This window comes from Eumetopias jubatus, unplaced genomic scaffold, assembly GCF_037043125.1.
Source record: "Eumetopias jubatus isolate StellerSeaLion01/CBP00866 unplaced genomic scaffold, mEumJub1_p1.0 scaffold_2, whole genome shotgun sequence".
NCBI classification, from domain to species: Eukaryota; Metazoa; Chordata; class Mammalia; order Carnivora; family Otariidae; genus Eumetopias; species Eumetopias jubatus.
In genome coordinates, this window is record NW_028274808.1 from 77682201 (window position 1) to 77709659 (window position 27459).

At 36.4% G+C, this 27459-nt stretch overlaps 1 protein-coding gene across 1 annotated transcript in view; it reads left to right on the forward strand.

Moving 5' to 3' along the window:
* The window catches only part of IQCM (IQ motif containing M), a 367401-nt gene that overhangs the window by 99437 nt on the left and 240505 nt on the right, over positions 1-27459 (forward strand). The window contains exon 6 of the mRNA XM_088021330.1: positions 17135-17250. Within this exon, the coding sequence (XP_087877456.1) occupies positions 17135-17250 (116 nt within the window). The remainder of the gene's footprint in view (positions 1-17134; positions 17251-27459) is intronic.

Sequence of the window (27459 nt, forward strand, 5' to 3'; positions counted from 1 at the left end):
CCATAGTTGGGAGGAGCTTTTAACCTTTTAGGATTATAACTTAAATTTGATTTGACAGCATAACATGAGTAATATAAATTGCTTATGTGAAGATGCTAACAGAAGGCACATAGAATATTTATCTTTATTTTTTATTGAAATATAACTTATATTTAGTGAAATGCTCATATCTCAAAGGTACCATTCATTAAGTTTTAAGGAGTGGATATCAAGACACAGCATTTCTATCACTCCAGAAAGTTTTTGTCTGACCCAATCAATCTACCCCTACTCTACTCTCTGCCTCTAGAATTAAGCACTGACCTGATCTCTATTGTCATAGTTTAGTTTGGCCAATTTGGGAATTTCATATAAACGGAAACATACAGCACGTATGTTTTCTTGTCTGACGTTTTTCATTTAGCATGTTTTTTTTAAAGATTTTATTTATTTATTTGACAGAGAGAGACACAGCGAGAGAGGCAACACAAACAGGGGGAGTGGGAGAGGGAGAGGGAGAAGGAGACATCCCACCTAGCAGGGAGCCTGATGCGGGGCTCGATCCCAGGACCCTGGGATCATGACCTGAGCCGAAGGCAGATGCTTAGCGACTGAGCCACCCAGGCACCACATTTAGCATGTTTTTGAAATGTATCCATGTTGTTGCATGTACCAGTTCATTCTTTTTTTCTTTTTTTGTTTTAGAGGGGGGCAGGGGCAGAGGAAGAAGGAAGAGAAAATCTTAAGCAGGCTCCATGCCCAGTGCAGAGCCTGTAGCGGGGCTTAATCTCACAACCCTGAGATCATGACTTGAGCAGAAATCAAGAGTTGACCACTTAACCGACTGAGCCACCCAGGCACCACAATCCCCAACTTTTTTTTTTTTTTTAGAGAGTTGGGGGAGAGAGAAAGAGTAGTTCATTCTTTTTATTGCTGTTGCTTAATAATACCACCGTGTAGCTGTCCATTCTCCTGTTTATGGACATCTGAATTGTTTCCAGTTTTTAGCTTTCATGCACAAAGCTTCCAGTGACATTTGGTGCAAATATTGGTGTGGGTCTATGTTTTCATTTTTCTTGGATTAATACCTGCCTGGGGAATTGCTGGGTTACAGAATAGATGTATGTTTAACTAAGAAGGAAAGTGGGTTTTGCAAAGTGGTGATAACCATTTTACATTTCTATCAGCTGTGTATAAGTGTTCTGGTTGCCCCCATTCTCCAACATTTGTTGTCAGTCTCTTTCATTTAAGCCATTTCAGTGGGGGTAGCTCTTTGAGGTTTCAATTTGCATTCCTCTGCTTGATGACTATTGATGCTGAGCACTTTCTCACATGCATATTTTCCATTTGTATATCTTTTGTGAAGTGTCTGTGTCTTTTGCCCTTTTTAAAAATTTTTTATTGTTATGTTAATCACCATACATTACATCATTAGTTTTTGATGTAGTGTTCCATGATTCATTGTTTGCGTATAACACCCAGTGCTCCATGCAGAACGTGCCCTCTTTAATACCCATCACCAGGCTAACCCATCCTCCCAACCCCCTCCCCTCTAGAACCCTCAGTTTGTTTCTCAGAGTCCATAGTCTCTCATGGTTTGTCTCCCCCTCCTATTTCCCTCCCTTCATTCTTTCCCTCCTGCTATCTTCTTTTTCTTTTTTTTTTTTCTTAACATATATTGTATTATTTGTTTCAGAGGTACAGGTCTGTGATTCAACAGTCTTGCACAATTCACAGCGCTCACCATAGCACATACCCTCCCCAAAGTCTATCACCTGCCACCCCATCCCTCCCACCCCCCACCACTCCAGCAACCCTCAGTTTGTTTCCTGAGATTAAGAATTCCTCATATCAGTGAAGTCATATGATACATGTCTTTCTCTGATTGACTTATTTTGCTCAGCATAACACCCTCCAGTTCCATCCACGTCATTGCAAATGGCAAGATCTCATTCCTTTGCCCATTTTTAAAATAGAGTGATTTGTTTTTTTGTTACTGAGTTGTAAGAGTCTATATATTCTGGATTTAGCTCCGTGTCATGTGTCGTGAATATTTACTGACAGTGCATAACTTGCTTTTTTTTTCTTTCTGCCTTTTCTTGTGAGCAGGTTTTATTTTTGATGAAGTCCAATTTTTCATTTTCTCTTTTGTGACTTGTGCTTTGCGTCTTCTTTAAAAATCATTGCTGGTCCAAATGTTGTGAAGATATTCTATACTTTTTCCCTGGTAGCTTTGTTGTTTTAGCTTTTATGTTTCAACCTATGATTCCATTTCAAAAATAATTTTTGTGTATTGCTTAAGGTAGTACCATTTGTTGAAGAGATTTTTCTTTTTCCATTGAGTACCTTTGTCAAAAATCTCTGTATTTTTGTGTGTCTATTTCAGGACTGTACTCTGTTTTACTGGTCTATATATCCTTTTGCCAATACCATATTATCTTATTACTGTAGCTTTATAGTATGTGTTGAAATTATGTGGTATACATCCTCCAATTTTGTTTCTTTTCAAGACTGTTTTAACTATTCTTGTTCTTTTGCTTTTCCAAACAAATTTTTAAGGTTGTCTTGTCAACTTCCAGAAAAAGTGCTGGCTGTGATTATAATTGGCTTTACTTTGAATCTATATATCACTTGAGGGTTATAAAACAACAATGTTAACATTAAGTCTTCAATCCATCAGCATAATGTATCTCTTCATTTATGTAAGTCTTTAATCTCTCAGCAATATTTTATATTTGTAAAATATATACTTTATTTTTATGTAAGGTTTTATGTGCTATTTGTTAAATTTATTCTTAACTGATTTTTCTAATCTTTCATGCTACTAAATAGAATACAATTGATTTTTAATTGATTTTGTACACTGCAACATTGTTAAATTCACTTACTAGTTCTACTAGTTTTCTTTTCAATTCATTAGAATTTTCTACATACACAGTCATGTCATTATGAATAAAGATAGCTTTACTTTTTTCTTTCCAAATTGTATATCTTTTATCTCTGTCTTGTTTTATTGCACTGGTTAGAAGTTCTAGCACAATGCTAGATAGAAGCAGTGATTACAGACATCCTATCTTGTTTCAAATCTTAGGCAGATGGAATCAATATCTCACCAAATGTATGACATTAGCTATAGTTTTTTGTGTGTTCCCATTATCAGGATTAGGAAATTTCCCTTTTTCCTAGTTTGCGGTAAATTTTTTTTTAAATCATAAATATGTGTTGAATTTTGTAAAATGTTTTTTCTATGTATACTTTAATGATTATTGATTTTTCTCTCAGTGTTTTACTGTAGTGAATTACACTATTATTTTTCATATATAAAACCAACTTTATATTCTTGGACTACACTTAATTGATCATGATATATTATGCTTTTCATATATTGATGGGTTTGATTTGCTAATGTTTTATTAAGGATTTTTGTGTCTATATTTCTCAAGGACATTGGTCTGTTTTTATTTCTTGTAAAATTCTTGTCTGGCTTTGCTATTAGGGTTTTAATGGCTTCATAAACTTAGTTGAATTTCCTGGCTTTCCTCCTGCAGCAGCCAACCACCAAATTGTCCTCATGCAGTATCTCTTTTAGAGACAGGTTTCTCTAGGTTCTTCTGCTCCACCTGTAAACTAAGGTTAGATCCACACACCTGCATCATAAAGGAGGTCTCTCTCAGATCCCTTGCCTTACCCTGGTCTTTTCCATCAGACTCACTGGAAGCCTTTAGAAAAGAGTAGAAGAGTGGATGCAGATGCCCCATTTGGGCTTCTAAAATTCTGTACTATGAGGTGAGTCTGCATTTGGCCTTTAAAGGTGTATAAAAAATTTCAGCTGTTTTTTTATTGCATGCTTCTATGATGGTCATCTCTTCTTCTCATGGTCTGTCCAAGGTGAATTGTGTTCTGTCTCTTTTTGGAGGAGCTTATCAACCTTGTATTCTGTCTCTTCTTGGAAGAGCTTGTCAACTTGTTTATTAGTTGCTTTGTGACCTCAGCTCTCCTAGTGGCTCAAAAATTATTGTTTTATAGACTATCTGTCTTGTTCTCATTGCTAGAGTGGAAAAGATTTTGTTTTGTGTGTGGCTTTATATAAAGTAAAAGGTAAAATCTACATGTCTTTTAATATTTGAAATGATATTCCTTAATATTGTATCTGAAAGCCTACATAGTAGGTTTGATTTTCTGTCTCTCATCCTTTGACTCTGGGCTCAACTTCAGGATGTTTTCTCTCCTAGAATTAATAATACTGAGTGAAAATGCTTGATTAATTAGAGATATCCTTAAAGAACATACGGATGGTTCTCCAATTCAAGGAGTGAAGGATCATGAGTAAAAAACCAGGATTGGAATCTCAGCAGATCAATATATTCTGAGCTTCAGTTTTTTCTTTTCTAAAATGGGAGAGGTAATCCCTGTGTTATTTATCTCCTTTTGGATGAAGCTAAAATGGGATGGTGTATATAGAAGTTCATCTTAACATGCTAAATAGATGTAAGTTACTGATAAATAATTTTCAGAAAGATACATATATAATTAAACTTGAATCTCTGAAATGATTTTTATTCCAATAGTTTAATATCTATAATTAATTGTTAATGGTCTTGTGGTAGTAGCCAGGGGACAGCATATTTTATATACAGAAATAATTAATGGATATCTTTTGAGGACCTACTGTACGTGCTTTGCTTGTTGCTTGAGAGACACTGGTGAGCATGACAAAAGTTATTGACCTTGTAGTACTTATATTCTATTGGAGAAGACAGATAATAAACAGATTTCTGATGCTCTGCTCTCCCTGAGGAAGGTTCCGGCCTAGAATTTTACAATATTTTCAACCAAGCCACCATGTGAGGACTTGGTGGGGATTTTGCTTAGCTGAGCTTTCTTGCACCTTATTGTGCAGTTCTATTCTTTCTTTTTCAAACTAGATCTTGCCAGATAGAAAAGTATTGTTATTCATGTTTTGCTCTGCGGTCTGCTTTTTTTTCCTGATGATTAGCTATTTAATTCAAACTTTTCTTGGCATTGGAAAAGTTTATGCATTTTGGAATAAACAGATAAAAAAGCATTTTATTATGGAAAATCTAAATATATACAAAAATAAAAAGAGTAGGATAATAAACCCACAAGTACCCATCACCCAGCTTCAATAATTATAAATTCATGGCCATATTATTTCATCCATGCTCCCACTCAGTTCCCTTCCCAACTTGGGCTATTTAAAGCAAATTCCTTGCTATCCTTCCATAAAAATTTTTCAGTTTTATTATAAAATATGAGGACTCTATTTTTAAAACACAACCAAAATATCATTATCTCATCTAAAAATTAATAACTTAATATCAATTAATATCTAGTAATTATTCAAATTCTATATTTTTTCATCATATTTTGATAGAGGCTTCATTCAAGTGGAGATGAGAGTTGTTATATAATTTTTGCTTCTATCTTTTACAGTGATAAAGACATTTTGGTATAAGTAATCATAATGGAAGAGAAGGTATCGTCTGAATTTTGAAGGCAAAGTGATGTTGATTACAGATTTTTTTTTTTTTTGGCTTTTTGAAAACTGACCATACAAAATGCTCTGCATGTGGGGCATAGCAATACAAATAAATTTTAGACATTAGCCATGTCTTATAAAGAATTTATGGACTTGTGGCTGAGTTAAAACACAGAAAAAGGTAACCCATAAATGAGAAAAAGCAATGAGTTGTGTTCTGTCCCAGTGGTGGAGATGAGTGGTCTCAGGCTCCATGACCATTCACATTGTTATACCATATCAGTGAGGTAGTTGCAAGGCATATTTTTCTTGATACTGAAAAGACAAAACTTCAAAAATTATTTAAATTTTCAATAATTAGAATGGATTGAGGCTTATCTTTGTAATCATGCCTGTCACATTCCTTTGAATTCCAATACGTTTTTTTGAGTGGAGAGAAAAGATGATGAACCTTGAAAATTTGGCCTTGAATGTTGAGTATGCTTTGGGATGGTGGAGACTGGTTAGGATGTCTTATAGGGATATAGTAGTCAGGGTTCTCCAGAGAAACAGAATCAGTAAGATCCCCCTCAATTTTCTCTATCTCTTGATATAGATATACTTAGGTCTTTATCTATATCTACTTATTTATCTATATATTTATATAGAGGTTTTGATAGATAGAGGTATAATTCGATGGAAAGATAGATGCATGATAGATACCCTCTCTCTCATTCTTCATATGTGATCCCTTAAATCTCTCTCTTTCTCCTCTTGACTCCATATATGGAGAGATTTATTTTAAGGAATTAGCTTATGCAGTTGCAGAGGTTAACAAGTCCAAAATTTGAGACTGTCTGCTGACAGAATTCTCTTTTTGTGGAGAGGTCAGTCTTTTTCTTAAGGCCTTCAACTGATTGGATAAGGCCCACCCATGTTATGGAGAGCAATCTGCTTTACTCAAAGGAGGTAGAAATGTTAATATAAATACCTTTACAGCCACATCCAGATATGTTTGAGCAAATATCTGGCCACTGTGTTTTAGACAAGGTGACACAAAATTAACTGTCACAAATGGAGACCATGGCATAGGCAAATGAGTGGACTTCAATACTTTTTTAGGTTAAGGCAAGTGTACACTTTAACCAGAGGGAGGATTCATATATTGACATAGTCATTAATGAAACCAGTAAGGTAAATTAAGAAATAAACTTTATTTTGTTCTAATTTATTCTTAAAGTTGCTGCTAAAATGATACATATTATGTTTCTCAAAAGAACGAAATTTTGTTGAATTTGATCTGTTGCTGTGTAGGAGTAAGAAGACAGAGCATCTGTGAAATATTTTATTAGTACAGTCAATTTTCATTTATTAGTGATAATGGAAACAGGGTCCACATGGCTACTGAGGTTTATAGATAATATTTAACACTTTAAAATCCAGAATTTTCATCATCCACCCAGAACTTAGACTATTACTTGTATTTCTAACAAGTAGAAACATTGATTTTGTTTTATCTTTGCCTCCTTTCTGATGATGATTGAAAAGACTGAAAAGGATGAGTAGAAACTGGCTAATACTTAAGCTCAATACTTGCACTTTTTTATCATTGTAATACAAAGTTCATTTTGTTAGCTTATTTAACTAACTGTTTGTTATATCTATGTGTGATATTTGCTATATCTTTATTGACTTAGGCTTTGTGAATCTCTTTGTACTTAATTTTCTTTAATACTCTGCCTGCAACTTAGATAAGTTTCCAGCAGTCATACATGGTCTATACTTCTCAAGGTGACAGACTAACTCTCTCCTAGCTGTGACTAGGAGAGTAGAAAAGAATAGAGTGAAACATTTAGAATGAAAATACCGACATAAGCAGAGCTAAAATGCTGTTTGTAATTATCCTTTTGTTTTTGCCACCAGAATCTTTTCTCCTGCCTTAATGTATTGCTTTAATACATTTTAGTAAAAATAATGATACATTAATGAACTTCAATCTTCTGACAAGGCAATCATCAAAAACAGATGGAAATAACTAAAAATTAACAATCTTTCTTAGGGGATTAGATGCTTGTTTTTGTTTTCTAAAAAGGCCAGCTCATTCCAGAATTTGCACAGTTATTCTATCTCATGCATAACCTGTGAATAAATAAAATACCAAAGATTTGTGACAAAATATTTTGTAGATAATTTTGTTTTTTAAAACTTAGCCATCCTTTTATATTACAAAACAACCATATCTTTATCACAGAATTTCTGGAAAGCTAAATATTGAGGTCAACCTCCTTATACCTGGAAGGGAGTGGCATGTGCATATTTTTTGACTGATACATATATGCGAAGACATCATGGGAAGTCATCCCCTCAACTTCACAGTCATTCTAGGTTCCAGATTTTTTAACGTTGGGATTATCGACTTGCTTCAGAGACAAGTAAAGGAGTTGCTTCACGTCTCAGCTAACAACCTACTTCTCTTTTGTTCATTTAGCATTTAAACTGTTAAAATATAAGATTTGATCGTATCAGATTGTTTCCATGTGGTACAGAGACCAAACTGGGAAGAGTTTGACCTAAATATGTTTGGTGTGCATACCCCCTCATGTCCAACTCATGTATGTTTGGCACCAAAGCCTTGACTAAAATTAGTAAGATCCATATTATCCAAACATCAGTGCATAGTAAACCTGGAAGAATTAATTTAAAAAAATTTAGGATTATGTGAGACAAACATATGGCTAGTTATTTGTTGCTTCTTTTTGCAGGGGTGGGGCTGGGACCACTAAGAACACTCCACTACCACTCAATATCCACTTTTCTCCTGGAACTCTTGTCTTTTTTTTTTGCCTAGAAACCTATGACATCATTGCCATCTGTAACACAAACATCATCCAGTTCATTTTAACATTCATTTGTTCAAAACTATTAGTGCATATTCTGTACTAGGCATTGTGGTTGTGTGGAGGATAAAACAGTGCACAGGACACCACTTCTGCCCACCTGGGTTTGCAGTCAGTGGCCAGCACACGCTGTATTTGTCATAGTGCTTCTTGGCAGAAATGACAGGTGAGCTGTCTTCAAGAGGCATTTTCAGATCATGTGTTCAGATAGCTGCCCTCGTATTGCAGAAGTAAATCTGTGACATACCTAGTGCCTGAACTTCTGCTTTAGTTAATCAAGAGTATTTTCTCAGCCTAAGACCAGACTTTCCCAAAGCTACTACAGCACAGCTGACCGTCTCTCTTACTTCCTGGGAGGGGAATATGAGTTTTGACTCTTTAAAGATATTGTATCTCTTCCCCCACCCCCCAAATGTTGTGGTCATTGAGTACAAATTTAAAGGAAGCCTTTATTTTTGTATGTATGCTTGTTATAAGGTTTAAACAAATTGTATTTTCATCTTTATAAGTATAAAACGTCCTTGTTAGAAAAAAAGGAGTAAATGCCTCCTTAGAGGTAAATGTCCCTAAAGTTCTGTGATGACTTCTCTAAACTTTGCTTTTGTTCATAGTTCTTTTTTACATAATTTTTGCCTAAAATTATATAGCCTTATTTTAAATGTGTTCTCTCTAAAGTTGCAATTAGTTATAATAAATTGCAGAAAATGTGGAAAATACAGAACACTATCCCACAAAAAAGATAATTCTTTATTATTCTACCACCCAGAGATACTCACTGTGAAATTCTGGTGTATTTCCTACAATCTGTTTTCTGGGTATATTTTTTTCCCCTTAAACAACAGAGTGCCATAGGAATACTCAGAAGTTGTTCTCATGATATAAAGAGACACTTCCTGAGGGGTGTTGTCATGACCTAGGTGATTCTTTTTGAAGTTTTAAGAAGGAGAAAAGTCGTTATTTAAGTCCTATGAAAATGAAAGCAGCGATTATATTGTACTTTGTTATTCTTGTCTTGTTTACAGGGTCTCTGTGTACATATTCCAAATCTTTAGCCATTGTAAGCGCATGACTGACCAACGTTGGTCACTGGTTACCCATTTTTGATAATCCTAGAACAAGATTCCATTTGAAAGAACATTTCATTTGAACTGTAAGTTCACGTTTATACCCTGGAAACAAATTGTTTCATTCCTAAGAAAGTAGAATAAAGCAGAAAAGAAACTATGAGGTTAGGACTGGTGGGGCCAAGCTGTACATCTGAGCTGTGAATCCATGTGACTACACGTGGTCCCACTAGAAATGGCTGCACTGGTTATGGGAAGAGCTGCTGGTACTCTTAGCCCATGATTCTTAAACTCTTTTAACCTTAATTTTGATTCATGTTTTGGTCTTCAGATAGATGTTTTTTATTTAAACAAAAACACATGACTTTTCTCAACAGACTTTCAGGGCGTTCATATATTTGAGACTGATTTTTTTCCCCTGGCCTTTATAAATCGAAGACAATTTGGTTATAAAATTTCTAGTTCACAAGTTTTCTTTTTCCTGGAAATTCTGTTTGTGGTGTCCTATTATTTATTGGTTCTTTTGTTGTTTCACAGAAGATATTAGATAACAACCTGTGTTTTACACCTTTGAGATGTTTTTTTCTTTGTAAATGTGTATGAATTTTTCTAGTAGTTTAAATTTTCTTTATCCCTGTAAGTTTGCAGAATGTACTGCATACCAAACTCTTTTAATTACTTTCTCCTAACACACAATAAGCCCCAACACTCAGAAGATTCCTATCTTTTTTTCAGCTCAAGAAATTATTATTCAGTAGTGTATGTTTTCTCTATTTCTGATTGTTCTGGTTTCATCTTCAGTAATGTATATGATTCCTTTGATGGATATTTATTTTTTGTCCTCTTTGATCTATAATCTTTTCTCTCATAATTTTCATCTTTACATACTTCCATATTCTAGGAACACTATGCTAAATCCAGTCATCTGATACTCTGTACTATCTCTCACACTCCTACTAAGTATGAAGTACATTTTAATTCTGTCATTACATTCTAGGTTTCCTTGTATTTCTTGCCTTTTTAAAAATGACTCATTTCTAATTTTATTTATCTTGCAAATACTATTACTGTTTAAAGTCTTAGTTTATTTTCTCCCTTTATTGCTTTTGGCTTCTATTTTAAAGAGTTTGGCTTATTAGAGTACAACGGAATGCTAGTACTAGTCTAAAATTTTCTTCTGGGTCTATTAGAATATTTTTGACTTAAACTCTTTTACTAGATTTTCAGAATTGCTGACTGTTTTAATTTTCCAGGGCTGCTCTAACAATTTACACACTTGGTAGCTTAAAACAACACAAATGCATTCTCTTACAGATCTGGAGGCCAGAAACCTGAAATCAATTTCACTGGACTAAATAAATGGAGATGTTCCCCAGGACTGATTTTTTTTTTTTTTTTTTGAGACTCCAGGGAAGAATGTTTCTGTGCCTTTTCTGCTTCTGAAGGCTATTTGCATTCCTTAGCTCATGACTTGTTCCCCAAATCACTTCAGTCTCTTGCTTCTGTCATCCATTTCCCTCTCCTCTTCTGTAGGCAAGTGAGGACCCTTGTGAGTACACATAAGGCCCATTAAGATACCCCAGATAATCTTCCCCCTCTCAGGATTCTTTCTTTCTTTTTTTTTTTTTTTTAGAGAGAGAGTGTGTGCATGCAAGTGGGGGGGCGGGGGTGAGGTGGGGTGGGGAGGGACAGAGGGAGAAGAGAGAGTATCCTAAGTGGGCTCCATGCTCAATGTGGAATGCAAAGCAGGACTCGATCTCATGACCCTGAGATCATGACCTGAGCTGAAATCAAGAGTCGAATGCTTAACTGACTGAGCCACCCAGGCACCCCTCAGGATTCTTAATTTAATCATATCTGCAAAATCCCTCTTCCCATGTAAGCTAACATTTATAGGTTTCAGGGACTGGGATGAGTATCTTTGGGGCCATTTTTCAGTCTTCCACTGGGACAATTCCCCTTGTGTCACTGTCATTTGGGCTTCAAATTCAGAATGACCTGGGTTTACACAACTGCTTACTAGCTGTCTGAACTTGGGCAAGTGACTTACTTTGCTTTCTTCTCTATTAAACTAGGGTTATTGTGCAGATTAGATCAAGTAATGCATGTAAAGTATTTAGCAATCTTGGACCTCAATAAATGTTAACTATCATTGCCATGATCAGTATAGGCCCCAGTATGTTTAGTCTGCCTTGAATGAAGAGAAATAGCTCTATGCGCAGTGATTACAAACAGACAGAACATAACGGATTTTTCTGTCCTCTGCTGCATGTTCACTTGGATGTGTCAGTTACCTTTCCTAGTTCTATAGTTGATGAGCAGGTATCAGTGCCCACTTCTCTGCCTACTTCTCAGTAACCTGGAGATGTCCATCTGGAACAGTCTGGCTCTACTGAGGTGGGGCTGTTCCTATTCCACACCTTCATTCTTTATTATTTTTACTGTTCAGTGCATGATAATTCAATCCCCATTATGCACTGCTATCAGATCCTGTCGGTCCCATCCTCTGCAGAGAGCTGTGCCTTTAAAATAGGACTGTGTCCAATCCTGGTGCTACAGTCAGGATCGCTCCCTCTCCTAGTTCTTTCCTGAGAGCAGGGGTGTCTAAGTGGATCCTGGTAGTTGAGGAAATGGAAAGGGAAGGGTTCTCCAAAAGCAACGCCCACATTGTAGAGAAATGGGTTTTGTTCTTTTTTCTGTATCTTTTTCTTGGGAGATATTAAGCCTTTTTCTTACATTTTTCAGTTGGGTTAGGAATTTTATTATTATGTAAAGGTCACTAATTGCTTTCCTCAATTCACTTCTGTCATCTTAATTAAAGAAAAATTTTTTTCTCATCTGCAAATTGGTAAAGGGTTAGACTTAATTTTTTGTGACCTTGAGATCTTCATCTTTTCCTTTATTGTTACAATATTTTAGTGGGACTGTAAAAGGGGCTGCCACACAGCCAAAAGTCACAAAGACCTATTGAACCAGAAATGATGATTTTTAAACATTTTTAAAAAAGATTTTATGTATTTATTTGACAGAGAGAGACACAGAGAGCAGGGGAACACAAGCAGGGGGAGTGGGAGAGGGAGAAGCAGGCTTCCGCTGAGCAGGGAGCCCAATGCGGGGCTCGATCCCAGGACCCTGTGACCATGACCTGAGCCAAAGGCAGACGCTTAACGAATGAGCCACTCAGGCACCCCTACATATATATACATATATATATATATACATATATATATATTTTAAAGATTTTATGTGTTTATTTGACAGAGAGAGACACAGCGAGAGAGGGAACACAAGCAGGGGGAGTGGGAGAGGGAGAAGCAGGCTTCCCGCTGAGCAGGGAGCCCGATGTGGGGCTCGATCCCAGGACTCCGGGATCATGACCTGAGCCGAAGGCAGACACTTAACGACTGAGCCACCCAGGTGCCCCTCTTTTTAAACATTTTTAAAATCCACTTTTAGCATGAAAGTGTTTGCCAAACTTGTTCAAATACTTGGCAATTCAGAAACATATGCCACAGTGATACCACTCTTCTGTATTATATCCTAATAAAAATGAAGTTCTCATGTATTTTTCTAACTCACTTCAAGCTTATCCTGCTTCTTAGTATTTGCTCTGTATCTATAAACAACTGATCTCATCAGAAGCCAAAAAAGGATTATAGGTATGTCTTCCTTGCTGTCTTTCAGCACACGCTTAAATAAAAGCGTTAATTAGAATCTGGTACCAAAAGAGTTTATCCATATTTCCTAGATGTTTTATAATATAAGATTTGGGAGCCATGAATATTAACTGGTATTCAAGAGATATACGTGAGTCAGTCTGTTGAATCTTTATTTTTATTGAATCCTTTGGAAACAGCTCCTTTAAATAAATGAAAGAAGGTAAATAGTTTAAGCAATTTGAGAATACATATTCATTTTTGCCTAGAAATTAACAATATGATTGATTTAAATGGACATTTCAGTTATTGATTCTAAAATTTGAACTAATATAACAGATGGAATTCAGCTGCCCAAGCAAGCTTCTGGGGTTTGATTATTCAAGTGATTAAGATGCTATTTGTCAACTCTAGTTTACCACCCCTTTTAATTATATAGATAATCAAACTAAGAACTGCTAATTCTGTCTCCTAACTATTAATTGTTTGTAATTACCCACAGATTAAAACTGCATGTGCAATTAACTCAAAGAATTAATTGATACAAGGGAATTGATAAAAGGGAAACAGAACAAGCTTGGCATAAAAAAGGCTCTAGGGACACAGGACCACTTGAACCCACTAGTGTCTTGGGCTCTGTCGTGTCCTCTTAAAGATACTTCGCACTTTCATTTGGATTTAGCTCCGTAGGAGGCAGCTGTGTAGACTATTTCTTATGAACGATTTCTATTATTACATTACATATTATTATTATAGACTATGTCTTATTTCTTCTTTCATGGTTGACTGAAACAGTGTATTTGAAAAGTTTGAACTTTTACTGTCTTTGGGTCTTTTGCTGATATTCGGGTGACTTGGACAAATCTATCCATTTGCCAGCTGAAGGCAATGTTTGTCACTACAAAGATTACAGAAGTGGTGAATGTTTTAGCTAGGTAGGGATTTTTCCTTCCTTCTTTCCTCCTTCTTTCTTCCTTCTCTTGGCAATATCCCTGTAGTATAGGATCTTATCAGTTTTCTGTGAGTCATTTGAGTAATTTTAGTTTCTAAAATAACTATGCTTATTAAATTTTAGAACTATCTCTCACCTGTGCAAAGAATTGGCTCATTGGTAACTATATAAATTTAAATAAAAATGGGAAATAAAATAGAAAACCACCCCCAACTGAAATGTATTTAAGAACTATTACCATTATAAACATCAAGATGATGCTAGAAAGTGAGGGAAGATAATCTGGTGGAAAATATTTGGTGCTGGAAAAAATAGAATTTTAAAAACCCATTTTAAAGTTTTTTTTTCATTCCTTCAGATATTTATATCAGTTGCATTGTATGGGGCCTTTCACTCTTAACAGTTTTGCTGATTGGCCTTTCAGTCAATGCCAAAGAAGTCCAGGAACATATATTGAATTTATGCTTGGGGCACAACATTATATTCAGTTTTACAGGAAGTACTAAGCAAGTCAAAGACGTTTAAGTTTAGAAAGGAAAATAAGATATACAGGAGACAACAAAATAACTTGAACTAAATATATAATATTATTCAAAAAGAGTCTAAATAAGTATTGAGGAAAAGCAAATGCAGGAAGACATCAGTATGGGTAGTTAATTTAACAAAATTTTTAGGTTCCAAGTCAGCTCCCATTCAGTTACTGACTCCTTGTTAATCTGATGGAAACTTTTTGGTTTCTTTACAAATTTTGATATTACATTTCCCCCAGGTTTGTTTAATATCAGAATATTTTTTTCCATCCTGCTGGCTGTTAAACTGGGATTACCTAAAAGATTTCTTATTTTTCCACCTGTCAATATACAGCCTACTCTTGCTCACCCTCGTCCCAGCATTCAGAATCTCTGTTCCTCTGTGTCACTATCTGTGAAGATTATTGGCTCCGTGAGGGTTTGTGAACATTTAGTCTGATGTATGACTTTGGTCTTCAGACTATCAGTTTATAACTTTTGACTGACTTTGTGGAGTAAACTGGAGTTTGTAGCATGTCACCTTCTGTGCCTGGCTTCTAGAGGAGTCATTAGCATACATCAACATGTGAATGATTACCTTGAGGATTTTAGTGGAAGGTTTACTGCTTCTTGAAGTGGAAAAGTTATAGTATGTTTTTTGGTGTGATACCTATATACCGGAGAAAATAATGCATGGCCTTCTCAACTGCATGAGTATGTTTTGTGGGTAAACAAGATAAAATATTTGAAGTGCTCTAGACTGTCTTGGAAAAATAATTTGTATAGCATTTAGTTTCATTTTGGGTCGGGCAGTTCAGTGATCAGGAAGACTCCCTTTGCTTGTGAGATCTCACCTCCGGAGGCTAATTCTTGTTCACCAGTGTTTACATAGCTACCTTAACTGCATTGCTGAAGAACCAGAAGCATGGAGCAATTCCAACCAAGATACTGTCTTTGTCCTGGAAGGGTTTATAAATTTAAAAAGAGATTGGAAAGAAATGCCCAATTATCTAAAATGTGAGATGCCCAATTATCTAAAATGTGAGAACACTTATTGTAGAAGTTCATTAAGGGAAGTAGGGTGAGTTGAGGAGTGTTTCAAATTACTCAAGAAAGCTTCATAAGAAATGTGAGGGCTTATACATCTCTAATAACCCTGTGCTCTCCTTTTATATCCCCCTGGGGTTATAAAAGTCCCCTGTTAAAGTATAATGTGTATGGCCTTTCCTTTGCTAGCCTCTTTCCAGATACTAATATGTTCACTTTCTTCATAATTTTTCCGTTATTGGCATTTGCTTCCACTAAAGAATTTTATTTATTCATATTGAGTTGTGATTGAAATATATGATTTATTATGTTGCTTCTTCTAGAGACTTTGCCTTTTTGATAGAGGACAAAGATTCTTTTTGACTGAAATGGGAGAAATTATATACATATAAAATTAGAATGGGGTAGGATGTATGCATGTTATTGATTGGGATGTCTCTGAGATAACATTACATTTTTTATTCTTTTATGTTCCTACTCTGCATCCCTATAAGACACTTAACTTATGACCCTGTAAGTAAATTGAAGCAATGAAATGAGAAAATTTATTACTTCTGAGTTTTCTCTGAATTTATCTTAAATTAGCCAGTCCATAGATGACTCTATTAAATCGAAAGTTTCAGGAAATAATATATAAATAAGTATTAGAAAGAAAATTGGAAATGTGAAAATAGTTTGATTCATTTTGGACAGTAGGATTGAACTGAATTTTTCCGTCTTTTAAATGATTAATGTTTCTGAGAAATAAATAAATCTTAAATCTCGTCATCTTTTAAAAAAATTTCTTTGCGGAAATCCCATGTTAACAACTGTCATGAGACTGAAGAAATGTGTGGGTATATGTTGGCTGACCTTTTGCTCTTTCAACCTATTTACTTAAGCACTCTTAATAATTTCACTTACTTTGCAATTTCAAAACGTGTGCCTTCATCATAATTCTGATTTTTCTCTTAAAGTACTGATGTAACAGAGAGAGGAGCTTTCCTTTGATTTTTGTAAGTGCTACTCACAAATACGATTTTGCTTTAAACCTCCTTTAAAAAAAGAAGTCAGGGCGCCTGGGTGGCTCAGTTGGTTAAGCGACTGCCTTCGGCTCAGGTCATGATCCTGGAGTCCCGGGATCAAGTCCCGCATCGGGCTCCCTGCTCAGCAGGGAGTCTGCTTCTCCCTCTGACCCTCTTCCCTCTCGTGCTTTCTATCTCTCATTCTCTCTCTCTCTCAAATAAATAAATAAAATCTTTAAAAAAAAAAAAGAAGTCAGTGTTCTTAGAAGAGAGTCAAAAGAATGAACCTCTTAGTTTTCTGATGGGCACGCTGTTTGCAATAAAAACACGAGAGCTTTGCTGTATGAGAGAGCCAGTTAACTGAGGCCTCTCTGTGCAGTACGATGGCTTCTCCATCTCCCTGATTAGATGACAAGATGCGATTTTAATACAGAATAATGGGGCCATAAAGATGATTCACTTTCCTCTTTGTAACACTAAGAAGTATGATCGGTGTGTACTTTTCTTGAATAAATATTGTTTTAACCTACATTGATATTTCTAACAGACAAAACATTCTCCGATTGGAGAGGAATCGTGCCAACAAAGTCTTCCCATTTGACTCCTCAACCCAGCTGGCCTAGTTTGTATGGGTCATCATCAGTGCTTCGGGATTACTGTCCTGTGAGTATTTGTGAGACTGGACATAGAGTGGAATTACCATTCTTTTTTTCTGGCACGTTACTGGGTTAATTTTGATATGTGAGATTTTCCTATGGACCTATTTCAGTCCTAAAATGATTCTCCATTGAAATTCATCTTTTTCCTGAAACAGTGCTTTTTGTTCAGTTATCATGTCTTGTGTAAATCTTGCATTGCGCAGACCACTGTAACTCCTAAATATGTGTGTTAATTTTTATTTGAAGAGTACTGATAGCCAAAGCGATCATCACAATGGTTTGCCCGAAATGTGATAGTAACTGTTTCTGTAATGGTACCTGGACTGTCAAGTAAATAGAATGGAGGCCAGTGGAACATGAAGACATACGTTAGGAGTGTGTGACAATTAGAGGACTAAAAAAATCCAAGGACGATTTCAAGCCCACACATTGATGTTTTTCTGAATGAGGGCTCTCTAAACTGAAACATGGGACTCTGGGGCTTGAAAATGGAATCCAAGCTTCACTATTCATCTCGGCAAGTATAAATAGTAGAGGACACTCGTATATATATTATATATCTGGGTTTCTTACATCTTCTGTGTGTCTCTTCTGGGTGTGAATGTGCCTGTCTCATCCTTTCTCTGATTTTTTTCTCTCTTTTCATAATTATTTTTCCTTTTGACTTGTCATTTGTGCTAGTGTCCTTGGGCAGCCATAACAAAATACCACAGACCGGTAGCTTAAACAACAGAGATGCATTTCTCAATGTCCTGAAGGTTGGAAGTCTAAGATCAAGGAGCCAGCAGGGCTGATTTCTCCTGGGGCCTCTCTCTTGTTGGCTTGCAGACAGCTGCCTCCTTGCTGTGTCCTCACATGGCCTTTCCTGTATGTGCCCCTGTTGTCTGTCTCTTCTTATGAGAACACTCTCATATCGGAGGAGGGTCCTCCCCTTATGAATGTATTTAACCCAATGTCTTCTTTAAAGACCCTATCTCCAAATATAGTAACATTGGGGGTTAAGGCTTCAACGTATGCATTTTGAGGTGACATAATTCAGTTTATAACACCATTAGTCAACTGAAATATATTGAGAAATTATTTTTTCCTATCTATTGAATCGTTCCTTATCTACAATTTTAAAAAACAAAGGTTGAGTTTTTATATTTTTCCTATAAACCAAAACTTTTGAATCACGTCAGATTTAAGTTATATTGCTAAATTTGTGAGTACATTTACTAAAGCTAAACACTGTTTTAAGCAAGGACATTATATGAATATCATTGAGGAAAATAATATCATGTCTTTAACAAAAGCAATACCCACAGAAGGCTGTTTTTATTATTTCCCAGTAAAGGTAAAAAAATGAACTGCTTCTTCTACGCCTTTCAGCTCTACTCTGTTTTACACTAACACTGTAAAGACTGCTCCTAGCTGTGTGACAAACTACATTTAAATGTATTTCTTTGGGGAATATATCTAGCAAGAGAAGACTTGATTGTGGAGAGCTCCAAATGTAAAACTGGAGTATTTATTAATTGCTGAGTGGGAAATTAAGAACACATAAGGCTATTAACTATGGCTTTGACATAAAAGATAATGCTTTGGGTATGTGCACTTGTCTAAACAGGTTGGAGTGGACTGGAGGGGAGACTGGGTGAGCATGAATAGGCCTTTTGCATCAGTCCAGTTAGAGGCTTGTATCTTATCCTTGCAAACCAACTGTATGGGGGGTGGGGCTGTGAATGGGTAAGAGGGAGTAAGAGTCAAACCTTCAAATTTCTTTCCTGAAGCTTATTGCATTATCATTTTCCACCAGTGAAAGTCTAAATGGCTTTTTTATTTTTTTAATTAAAAATATGTTTAATAAAAAAGTTCTCCAGAAATTTTTCATCTTTCCAAACTGAAATTCTCTACCCATCAAACACTAATTCCTTGTTCTTCCCTCTGCTCATCTCCTGGCAAAAAAACATTCTACTTTCTGTCTCTTATAATTTTGATTTGTCCTTTTGTGACTGGCTTATCTCACTTAGCATAATGTCTTCAAGGTTCATTCATGCGGTAGCAGGTGTCATAGCTTCCTTCCTTTTTAAAAGGACTAATATTCTATTGTATTTATATACAAGTTTCCCCACTATCTAAAGGTAGAGCATTCTTATGAAACTTTTTTAGTAAGATGAAATTACATAAAGTGAAGAAATTAACATTGATTTTATATGGAAAAATGAGTATTCCCAGATCCAAAAAAATAACTTCTCCTAGGCTTTTCTGATATCTTAGGACACATCTTGCTAATGGGTGAACAACATACTTCAAGATTAGCACAGATGCTCACAAGACATAGTTCAAAGCTATGGCGGCTTGATGCCGAGATGCTTGCTGAGTATGGTTTACAGGGGAGCTTGGCAAGGCCACTCTCACTGCTGTGGTCACTCTGCCTTTCTAATGGCTTGCTGCAAAACAAATGCTGAATGCTATTTTCACTTTTCACCTTTTTTCATAAAAGCAAAAATCCTCTTTGGATTACTTTGGGTTAGCAAAAACAGGCACCCTTATAGATCTTTCCTACAAGGGAAGCGGCAGAATGCGAACTTTCAAAAAGCAGGGAATACTTGTACCATATTTTGTTTATCCATTCATTTGTTGGTGGACACTTGAATTGCTTCTACCTTTTTGGAAATTTTGAATAATGCTACTATAGATATGATTTACAAGTATTGTTTGAATCCCTGCTTTCACTTCTCTTTGGTATGTATCCAGAAGTGGAATTGCTGGATCATATTGTATTCCTGTGTTTAATATTTTAAGGAATCATCCATATTGTTTTCCACAATGGCTGTACCATTTTACATTCTCGGTGGCAAAGCATAAATATTCCAATGTCTCCACATCCTCATCAGCACCTATTATATTATACACTTTCTTGATAGCAGCCATACTAATGGGTGTGAAGTAGTACATAATCTTGATCTGAAGTTTGTTCAATCAGTCCAAAAAGTTACTAGGAAATTGAGTGTAGAAGCCTACATTGGTAAAAGAGGAAGGAGAGAGGGCATAGAAAATCCTGTCTTTGGTTTTGTAGGAGGAGAGAAACATTTTGCACATTCTGCTTTCAAAACACTCTCTACAGCATATATACTCTTCTCAAAATTTTAATTTACTCAAATAAGAAAGTGACTAAAAAAATACCAACCCTTTTGAGCCTGACGGTTCTGTTTCCTTTTTAAAGTATTTTGAATCCTTATATGTTTTCAGTTCTAATTAAATAATAATTTAATAATGTTATATGTCTTTAGTTTTAATGCTTTATTTCTGCAACTGCAGTCTTATTGTAAGAGAAATATGTTATTAGAATTTCTAGGTACAGGGGCACCTGGGTGGCTCAGTTGGTTAAGCGACTGCCTTCAGCGCAGGTCATGATCCCAGGGTCCTGGGATCGAGCCCCGCATCGGGCTCCCTGCTCGGCGGGAAGCCTGCTTCTCCCTCTCCCACTCCCCCCGCTTGTGTTCCCTCTCTCTCTGTCTCTCTCTCTCTGTCAATTAAATAAATAAAATCTTAAAAAAAATAGAATTTCTAGGTACTTTAAGCAATGGCATATGGCTCCCTAAAACATCTTTAAATGAAGTTAAAGAAACTGCATCCTGAAGAAAAGGTTACTAATGTTACTTTTTATGGTCTCTGAAGTACTGAGATATTTATAGTCTTAATTGTCTTGAAAGATAATATTTATTCAAGGTAAGTGAACACCTGAAAATGTAATCCTTTGTGTAACATAAAAATGTAATATTATATAGCAATAATATAGGAAAGACCACCATCTCCAACTTTCTTGCCACAATTTCATTTTATCATTCTTCTTTAAAAGGTTTGCTAACTTGGGGAAGCTTGGGTGGCTCAGTCCATTAAATGTCCGACTCTTGATTTCAGCTCAGGTCATAATCTCATGGGTCCTGGGATCAGCCCTGGTTGGTTTCTGGCTTGGCAGGGAATCTGCTTGAGATTTTCTTCCTCTGCCAAACCCGCCTGCTCCCATGCTCTCTCTTTCTCTCTCTAAAATAAATAAAATCTTTAAAAAGAAAAAAAAGGTTTGCTAACTTTATAATAATGTATGAGGCAATCTTGAAGCCTAGAACCTGGAGGACTGTAGTTGTGGAAAACAACCGTGGTATTTTTTTTCTTTTTCCTGAGCCACACTCCTTTATTATAAAGGCACACCACTCATGGGTAAACCCATTAAAAACCTTCTTTTTTATTTTATTATGTTAGTCACCGTACAGTACATCGTTAGTTTTTGATGTAGCGTTCCATGATTCATTGTTCGTGTATAACACCCAGTACTCCATGCAATATGTGCCCTTCTTAATACCCATCACCAGACTAACCCATTCCCCCAATCCCCCTCCCCTCTAAACCCCCAGTCTGATTCCCGGAGTCCATGGTCTCTCATGGTTCACCTCCCCTCTGATTCCCCCCCTTTCATTTTCCCCTTCCTTTTCCTAATGTCCTCCGTGCTATCTCTTATGTTCCACAGATAAGTGAAACCATATGATAATTGACTTTCTCTGCTTGACTTATTTCACTTAGCATAATCTCCTCTAGTCCCATCCATGTTGATGTAAAAGTTGGGTATGTGTCCTTTCTGATGACTGAATAATATTCCATTGTGTATATGGACCACATCTTCTTTATCCATTCGTCTGCTGAAGGGCATCTCGGCTCTTTCCACAGTTTGGCTATTGTGGACATTGCTGCTATGAACATTGGGGTGCATATGGCCCTTCTTTTCATTACGTCTGTATCTTTGGGGTAAATACCCATTAGTGCAATTGCTGAGTCATAAGGTAGCTCTAATTTTAACTTTTTGAGGAACCTTCACACTTTTTTCCTTAGTGGCTGTACCAACTTGCATTCCCACCAACAGTGTAAGAGGGTTCCCCTTTCTCCACAACCTTGCCAACAGTTGTTGTTTCTTTTCTTGTCAATTTTTGCCATTCTAACCTTGGTATTTATCAAAATTCTGAGAAGGAAAAATTAACATGTTTATCAATAGTGCTCTTAAAAATAGCTAGGATAAAAACAAACATTGACAGAAATTTGTATAAGTGAAATAACTTTTATTCATTAGTTGTTAGTAAGGCAACCCTCTCCTCAGTGAGCGGTTATTAACTATTTTTCAGTGCTCTCCCTGAGGGGACATATGCCATTTGGTGATACCCTAGAATGAGGATGAAGTGACAAGTGAAGGAATGACAAGAGTGGGCACATGCATCCATGTGGCGATGGGTGATAGGGTTCAGGGTAGCAGGTTAGAGGGGAAAGAGCACTTGTGGTTGTCTAAGGTGGGAGAGCAGGGTGCATTTCAGGAATTGAAAGTTTATTGTGACAAAAGTGCAGAATTCGAAGGGGCAAGTGGTAAGAAATGAAACTGAAGAGATGAGCAAGTCCCTATTATCAAGTGCCTTGTGGGAAGACTGTCAGTCACTTTATCTTCGTGACCCTGGTTACAAAGAATTTGACTAACCTTGACACTTGGAAGTAAGGGATTACAAGCAAATAGAATTCAGTTTAATAATTGGTTGCATTATAAACTGTTTTGTGTTTCAGAGAGCAAACTGTGAGTCAGTCCTCTGGGCATTTGGCTTCATTCCCCTCCGTGCCGCCCATCTCCCCCCTTCTCTAAGGGAACACATCCTACATAAGAAAGAAGAAAACACTCGCTGGTCATATTTTTTAACATACTTATAGTTTCCTCTCATAAACAAAATTCATTAGTTTTATAGAAACATGTTTTTTAGAAATGAAAAAAAATTTCAAATATAACATAATTCTTCACATAACCTTAATTTTGTTTTTTTTTTTGCTTTTGTGTTTCTATTTTTTATTAAGTTTTTAAATTTTAATTTCAATATAGTTAATGTACAGTACTGTCTTAGTTTCAGGTGTACAATATAGTGATTCAACAATCCCACATCATTACTCAGTGCTCATTATAAATGTACTCTTAATCCCCATCCCTGTTTCACCCATCCTCCCCCAGGTTCCCTCTGATATGCTTTATTTTAAATGAGTACCCTCAGTTAAAGTTATTATTTTTTTCCAACAAGAACATATTTTACTTGAATCACACTTCAGGATATATGGTTCTAAAAGATATATATATATATATATATATATATATATATATATATATATATATATATATAAAACATTACATCCAAGAAAAATAGAATACACATTTTCTTCAAGTACACAAAGAAGAATCCCCTGGTTAAATCACACGAAAAGAGACATAACAAATATCACATTTAAGAAGACTGAAATCATACCAAGTATATTTTCCAACCACAATGGTACAAAACTAAAGATCAACAATAAAACAAAGTTATAAAATCTACAATGTAAGTATTAAATATTTAATATGTAAGTATTAAATAACACACCACTGCACAACTAATGGGCCAAATAAGAAATCAACTGGCGGGGGTGGGAGGGATGGGGTGGCTGGGTGACAGACATTGGGGAGAGTATGTGCTATGGTGAGTGCTGTGAATTGTGCAAGACTGTTGAATCACAGATCAGTACTTCTGAAACAAATAATGCAATATATGTTAAGAAAAAAAAAAAGAAGAAGAAGATAGCAGGAGGGGAAGAATGAAGGGGAGTAAGTCGGAGGGGGAGACGAACCATGAGAGATGATGGACTCTGAAAAACAAACTGAGGTTTCTAGAGGGGAGGGGGTTGGGGGGATGGGTTAGCCTGGTGATGGGTATTAAAGAGGGCACGTTCTGCATGGAGCACTGGGTGTTATGCACAAACAATGAATCATGGAACACTACATCAAAAACTAATGATGTATGGTGATTAACATAACAATAAAAAAATAAAAAAAAAAGAAATCAACTGTCAAATCAAAATATGTCTCCAAAAAAAAGAAAAAGAAAACACAATATTCTAAAACCTATGGGTTGCTGCAAAGTAGATGTTAGAGTGAAATTTATGCATTAATGCTTGTATTAAGAACAAAAGTTCAAATAAAGAACATTACACCACAAGGAACTAGAAAAAGAAGAAACTTAGCTGAAATTTAGTAGAGGAAGGAAATAACAAAGAAAAATCAGAAATAAATAAGAGACCAGAATAAACAGTAACATAACATTGAAAATAATGACTAGTTTTTCCAAATAAACAGAAGTGCAGTGCTTTAACTACATTAGCTAAGAAAAAAAAAACTGAAGACTCAAAAACCAAAATGAAAAATGGAAGAGAAAACAATACATCATATAACCACAGAAATACATAGTGTGATAACAGATTACTATAAACAATTATATACTAACAAATCAGAAGACTTAGGAAAAAAATCCAGATAGTTCCTAAAAACACACAAGTTATCATGATGGAATCATGAATCTTGAACCCAAGAAATAGGAAATCTTAGACCAATAACAAGAATGAAAGTTGAGTTAGGAATGAAAAATCTCCCAGCACAGAAAAGCCCAAGACTACATGGTTTCTTTGGTGAATTCTACCAAACACTTAAAAAATAATTAATGATAATCTTAAAATCAAAATCTTACAAATAATGGAATAGAGGGAACACATTCAAAATCATTCTTTGAGGCCAGTCCTACCTTTATACCAAACAGGATAAAAACAATACAAGAACAAAAAGTCTAATTTGTCCAGTATAAGTATTGCTACTCCAACTGTCTTTTGACATCCATTTGTGTGATAAATGTTTCTCCACCCCCTCACTTTCAATCTGCAGTTGTCTTTAGGTCTAAAATGAGTCTCTTGTAGGCAGCATATAGATAGGTCTTGTTTTCTTATCCATTCTAACACCCCATGTCTTGATTGGAGGATTTTGTCCATTTATTTTCAGAGTAATTATTGATAGATATGTATTTATTGCCATTTTATTACTTGCCATCGTTTCTGGAGATTTTCTCTGATCCTTTCTTGTCTTTGCCACTTTTGGTCTCTCCTTTGTACTCACAGAGTCCCCTTTAATATTTCTTACAGGGTTGCTTTAGTGGTCATGAACACCTTTAGTTTTTGTTTGTCTGGGAAACTCTTTATCTCTCCTTCTATTCTGAATGAATAGAAGACCTCCCAGAGAGACCTTGCTATTGGATAGAGTATTGTTGGCTGCAGATTTTTCCCATTCAGCACTTTGAATATACCATGCCACTCCCCTTTGGCTTGCCAAGCTTCTGTTGAAAAATCTCCTGCTAGCCTTATGGGTTTTCCCTTGTAAGTTATGGACTTTTTTTTGTCTTGCTGCTTTTAAGATATTTGTCTTTATCACTATATTTTGCAAATTTATTTACAACATGTCTTGGTATTGCTCTGCTTTTGTTGATTTTGATGGGCGTTCTCTGTGCCTCCTGGAGCTGGATGTCTGTTCCCTTTCCCAGATTAGGGAAGTTCTCTGCCATTATTTCTGGAAATAAATTTTCTGCCCCCTTTTCTCTCACTTCTGCTGGGACTCCTATAATATGAATGTACTGTTTGAAGATGTCACTGAGTTCCCTAAATCTGTTCTCATGTTGAATAATTCCTTCTTTTGTTCAGCTTCAGTATTTTCCACTATTTTGTATTCTAGGTCACTAATTCATTTCTCTGTTTCTTCCAGCCAGTTCATTGCATCAAACCTGTTTCCAATCTCTGATTGGTTCTTTTTTAACTCTTTTATCTCTGTGGTAAGGGTTTTACTGATGTCTTCTTTTCTCAAGCCCAGTGAGTATCCTTATGATTGTTCTTGAAATTCTTCATCAGGCATGTTACTTATATCTGTTTCACTTAGATCCCTGGCTGTGGCCTTATCTTGTTCTTTCATTTGGGATAAATTCCTCTGTCTTGACATTTTATCTAAGTCTCTGCCTTCTCTGTGTTAGAAAAGCCAGTTATGTCTCCTGCTCCTAAAAGTATTGGCCTTATGAAGAAGAGGTCATATAGTGTCTAGGGCCTGATGCTTCAGGGAGTGTTTCCAGTGTGTGCTGTGTGCACTCTGATGTTGGTTTTTGGCTGCTCTATCCTTCAGGCCAGTTGTCTGCAGAGGCTCCCCTGGCCTACTATGGGCAGTGTTTGGTCCCTGGCCTGAGTGTGGCAAGTTTTAACTAGGTGTGCTCTGGTCTGCTTGTGAAGTGAGACTTGACACCAACTCCACCAGAACTGAGGCCCTGCAGAACTCTCTGGTCAGGAGACATGGTGTGGGCAGGGGCCTGCACTGGTCTTCTGTGGGAAGGGCCCACTTTCTGGGATTGAGGCAAGCTTGATGGAGAAGGGCAGTCCTGCCTGAGTGCTGGGGGGTGACCCTTGGTGTAAGCAAGTTAGGCAACTAGTGTCTGTGCTGAGCTGCTTCCCTCAGGTGGCTCTGTGTTTATACTGAGGAGCAGGGGAGGAAAATGGCACTGACCAGCTCTTTTGTTCCCAGAGAAGCATCTTCTTGAATGCTGCCTCTCAGGGAAGTGCTCTTAGAATAGGAAATAACTCTCCCCTGTGTACAACAGATGTTTCTCAGATCTCTGTTTCCATGTTATCTGCCCCCAGGTTGTTTGGCTGCCTTCCCTCCAGAAGCAGCACAGTGGCCTCCTGGTTCTATCCCAGCCAAGTCTGCTGAGCTTAAAATTCTAGGCTTTAAGCCCCGCTGTTTGCAAGAACTCATAAAGTTCAGGCCCTCTTAGGTCCGAGCTAATAGCTTTGGGGAAACATTCTCCTTGTGTGTTCCCCTGTGTGCTCCTCTCTCTGTCACCCTTCATCATGACCACGGCTCCCTCCCCTTTGCAGTAGCCATGATCTGTTTCTCCCTTAAACCACAGCTCTGCACTTCCTACCTTCTTCAACATGGCTTCTTCTTTCCCTTTAGTTGTGTAATTTGTTCTGTCAAGTCCTCAGGCCAATTTCTGGCGTATTTAGGATGATTTGATAGTTATCAAGTTGTGCTCATGGGACAAGATGAGCCTAGTATCCTCCTACTCTGCTGCCAAATTTTTGAGGTGGTATTGCTTTTAATCCACATAAGCTGAATTTTGATCAATAGAATGAATTGACTTTATTTTAACACGAACTTTCTAATTACTTTTCTCTGGAGAATTTTATTGAGACATTTTGGTAAAGAATCTAAGGAGATATTTTTCTTTTAACTTGGAAATTTAGATATCTTTTTGTAATTCTTTTTTTTTTTAAAGATTTTACGTATTTACTTGACAACAGAGAGAGAGAGAGAGAGAGA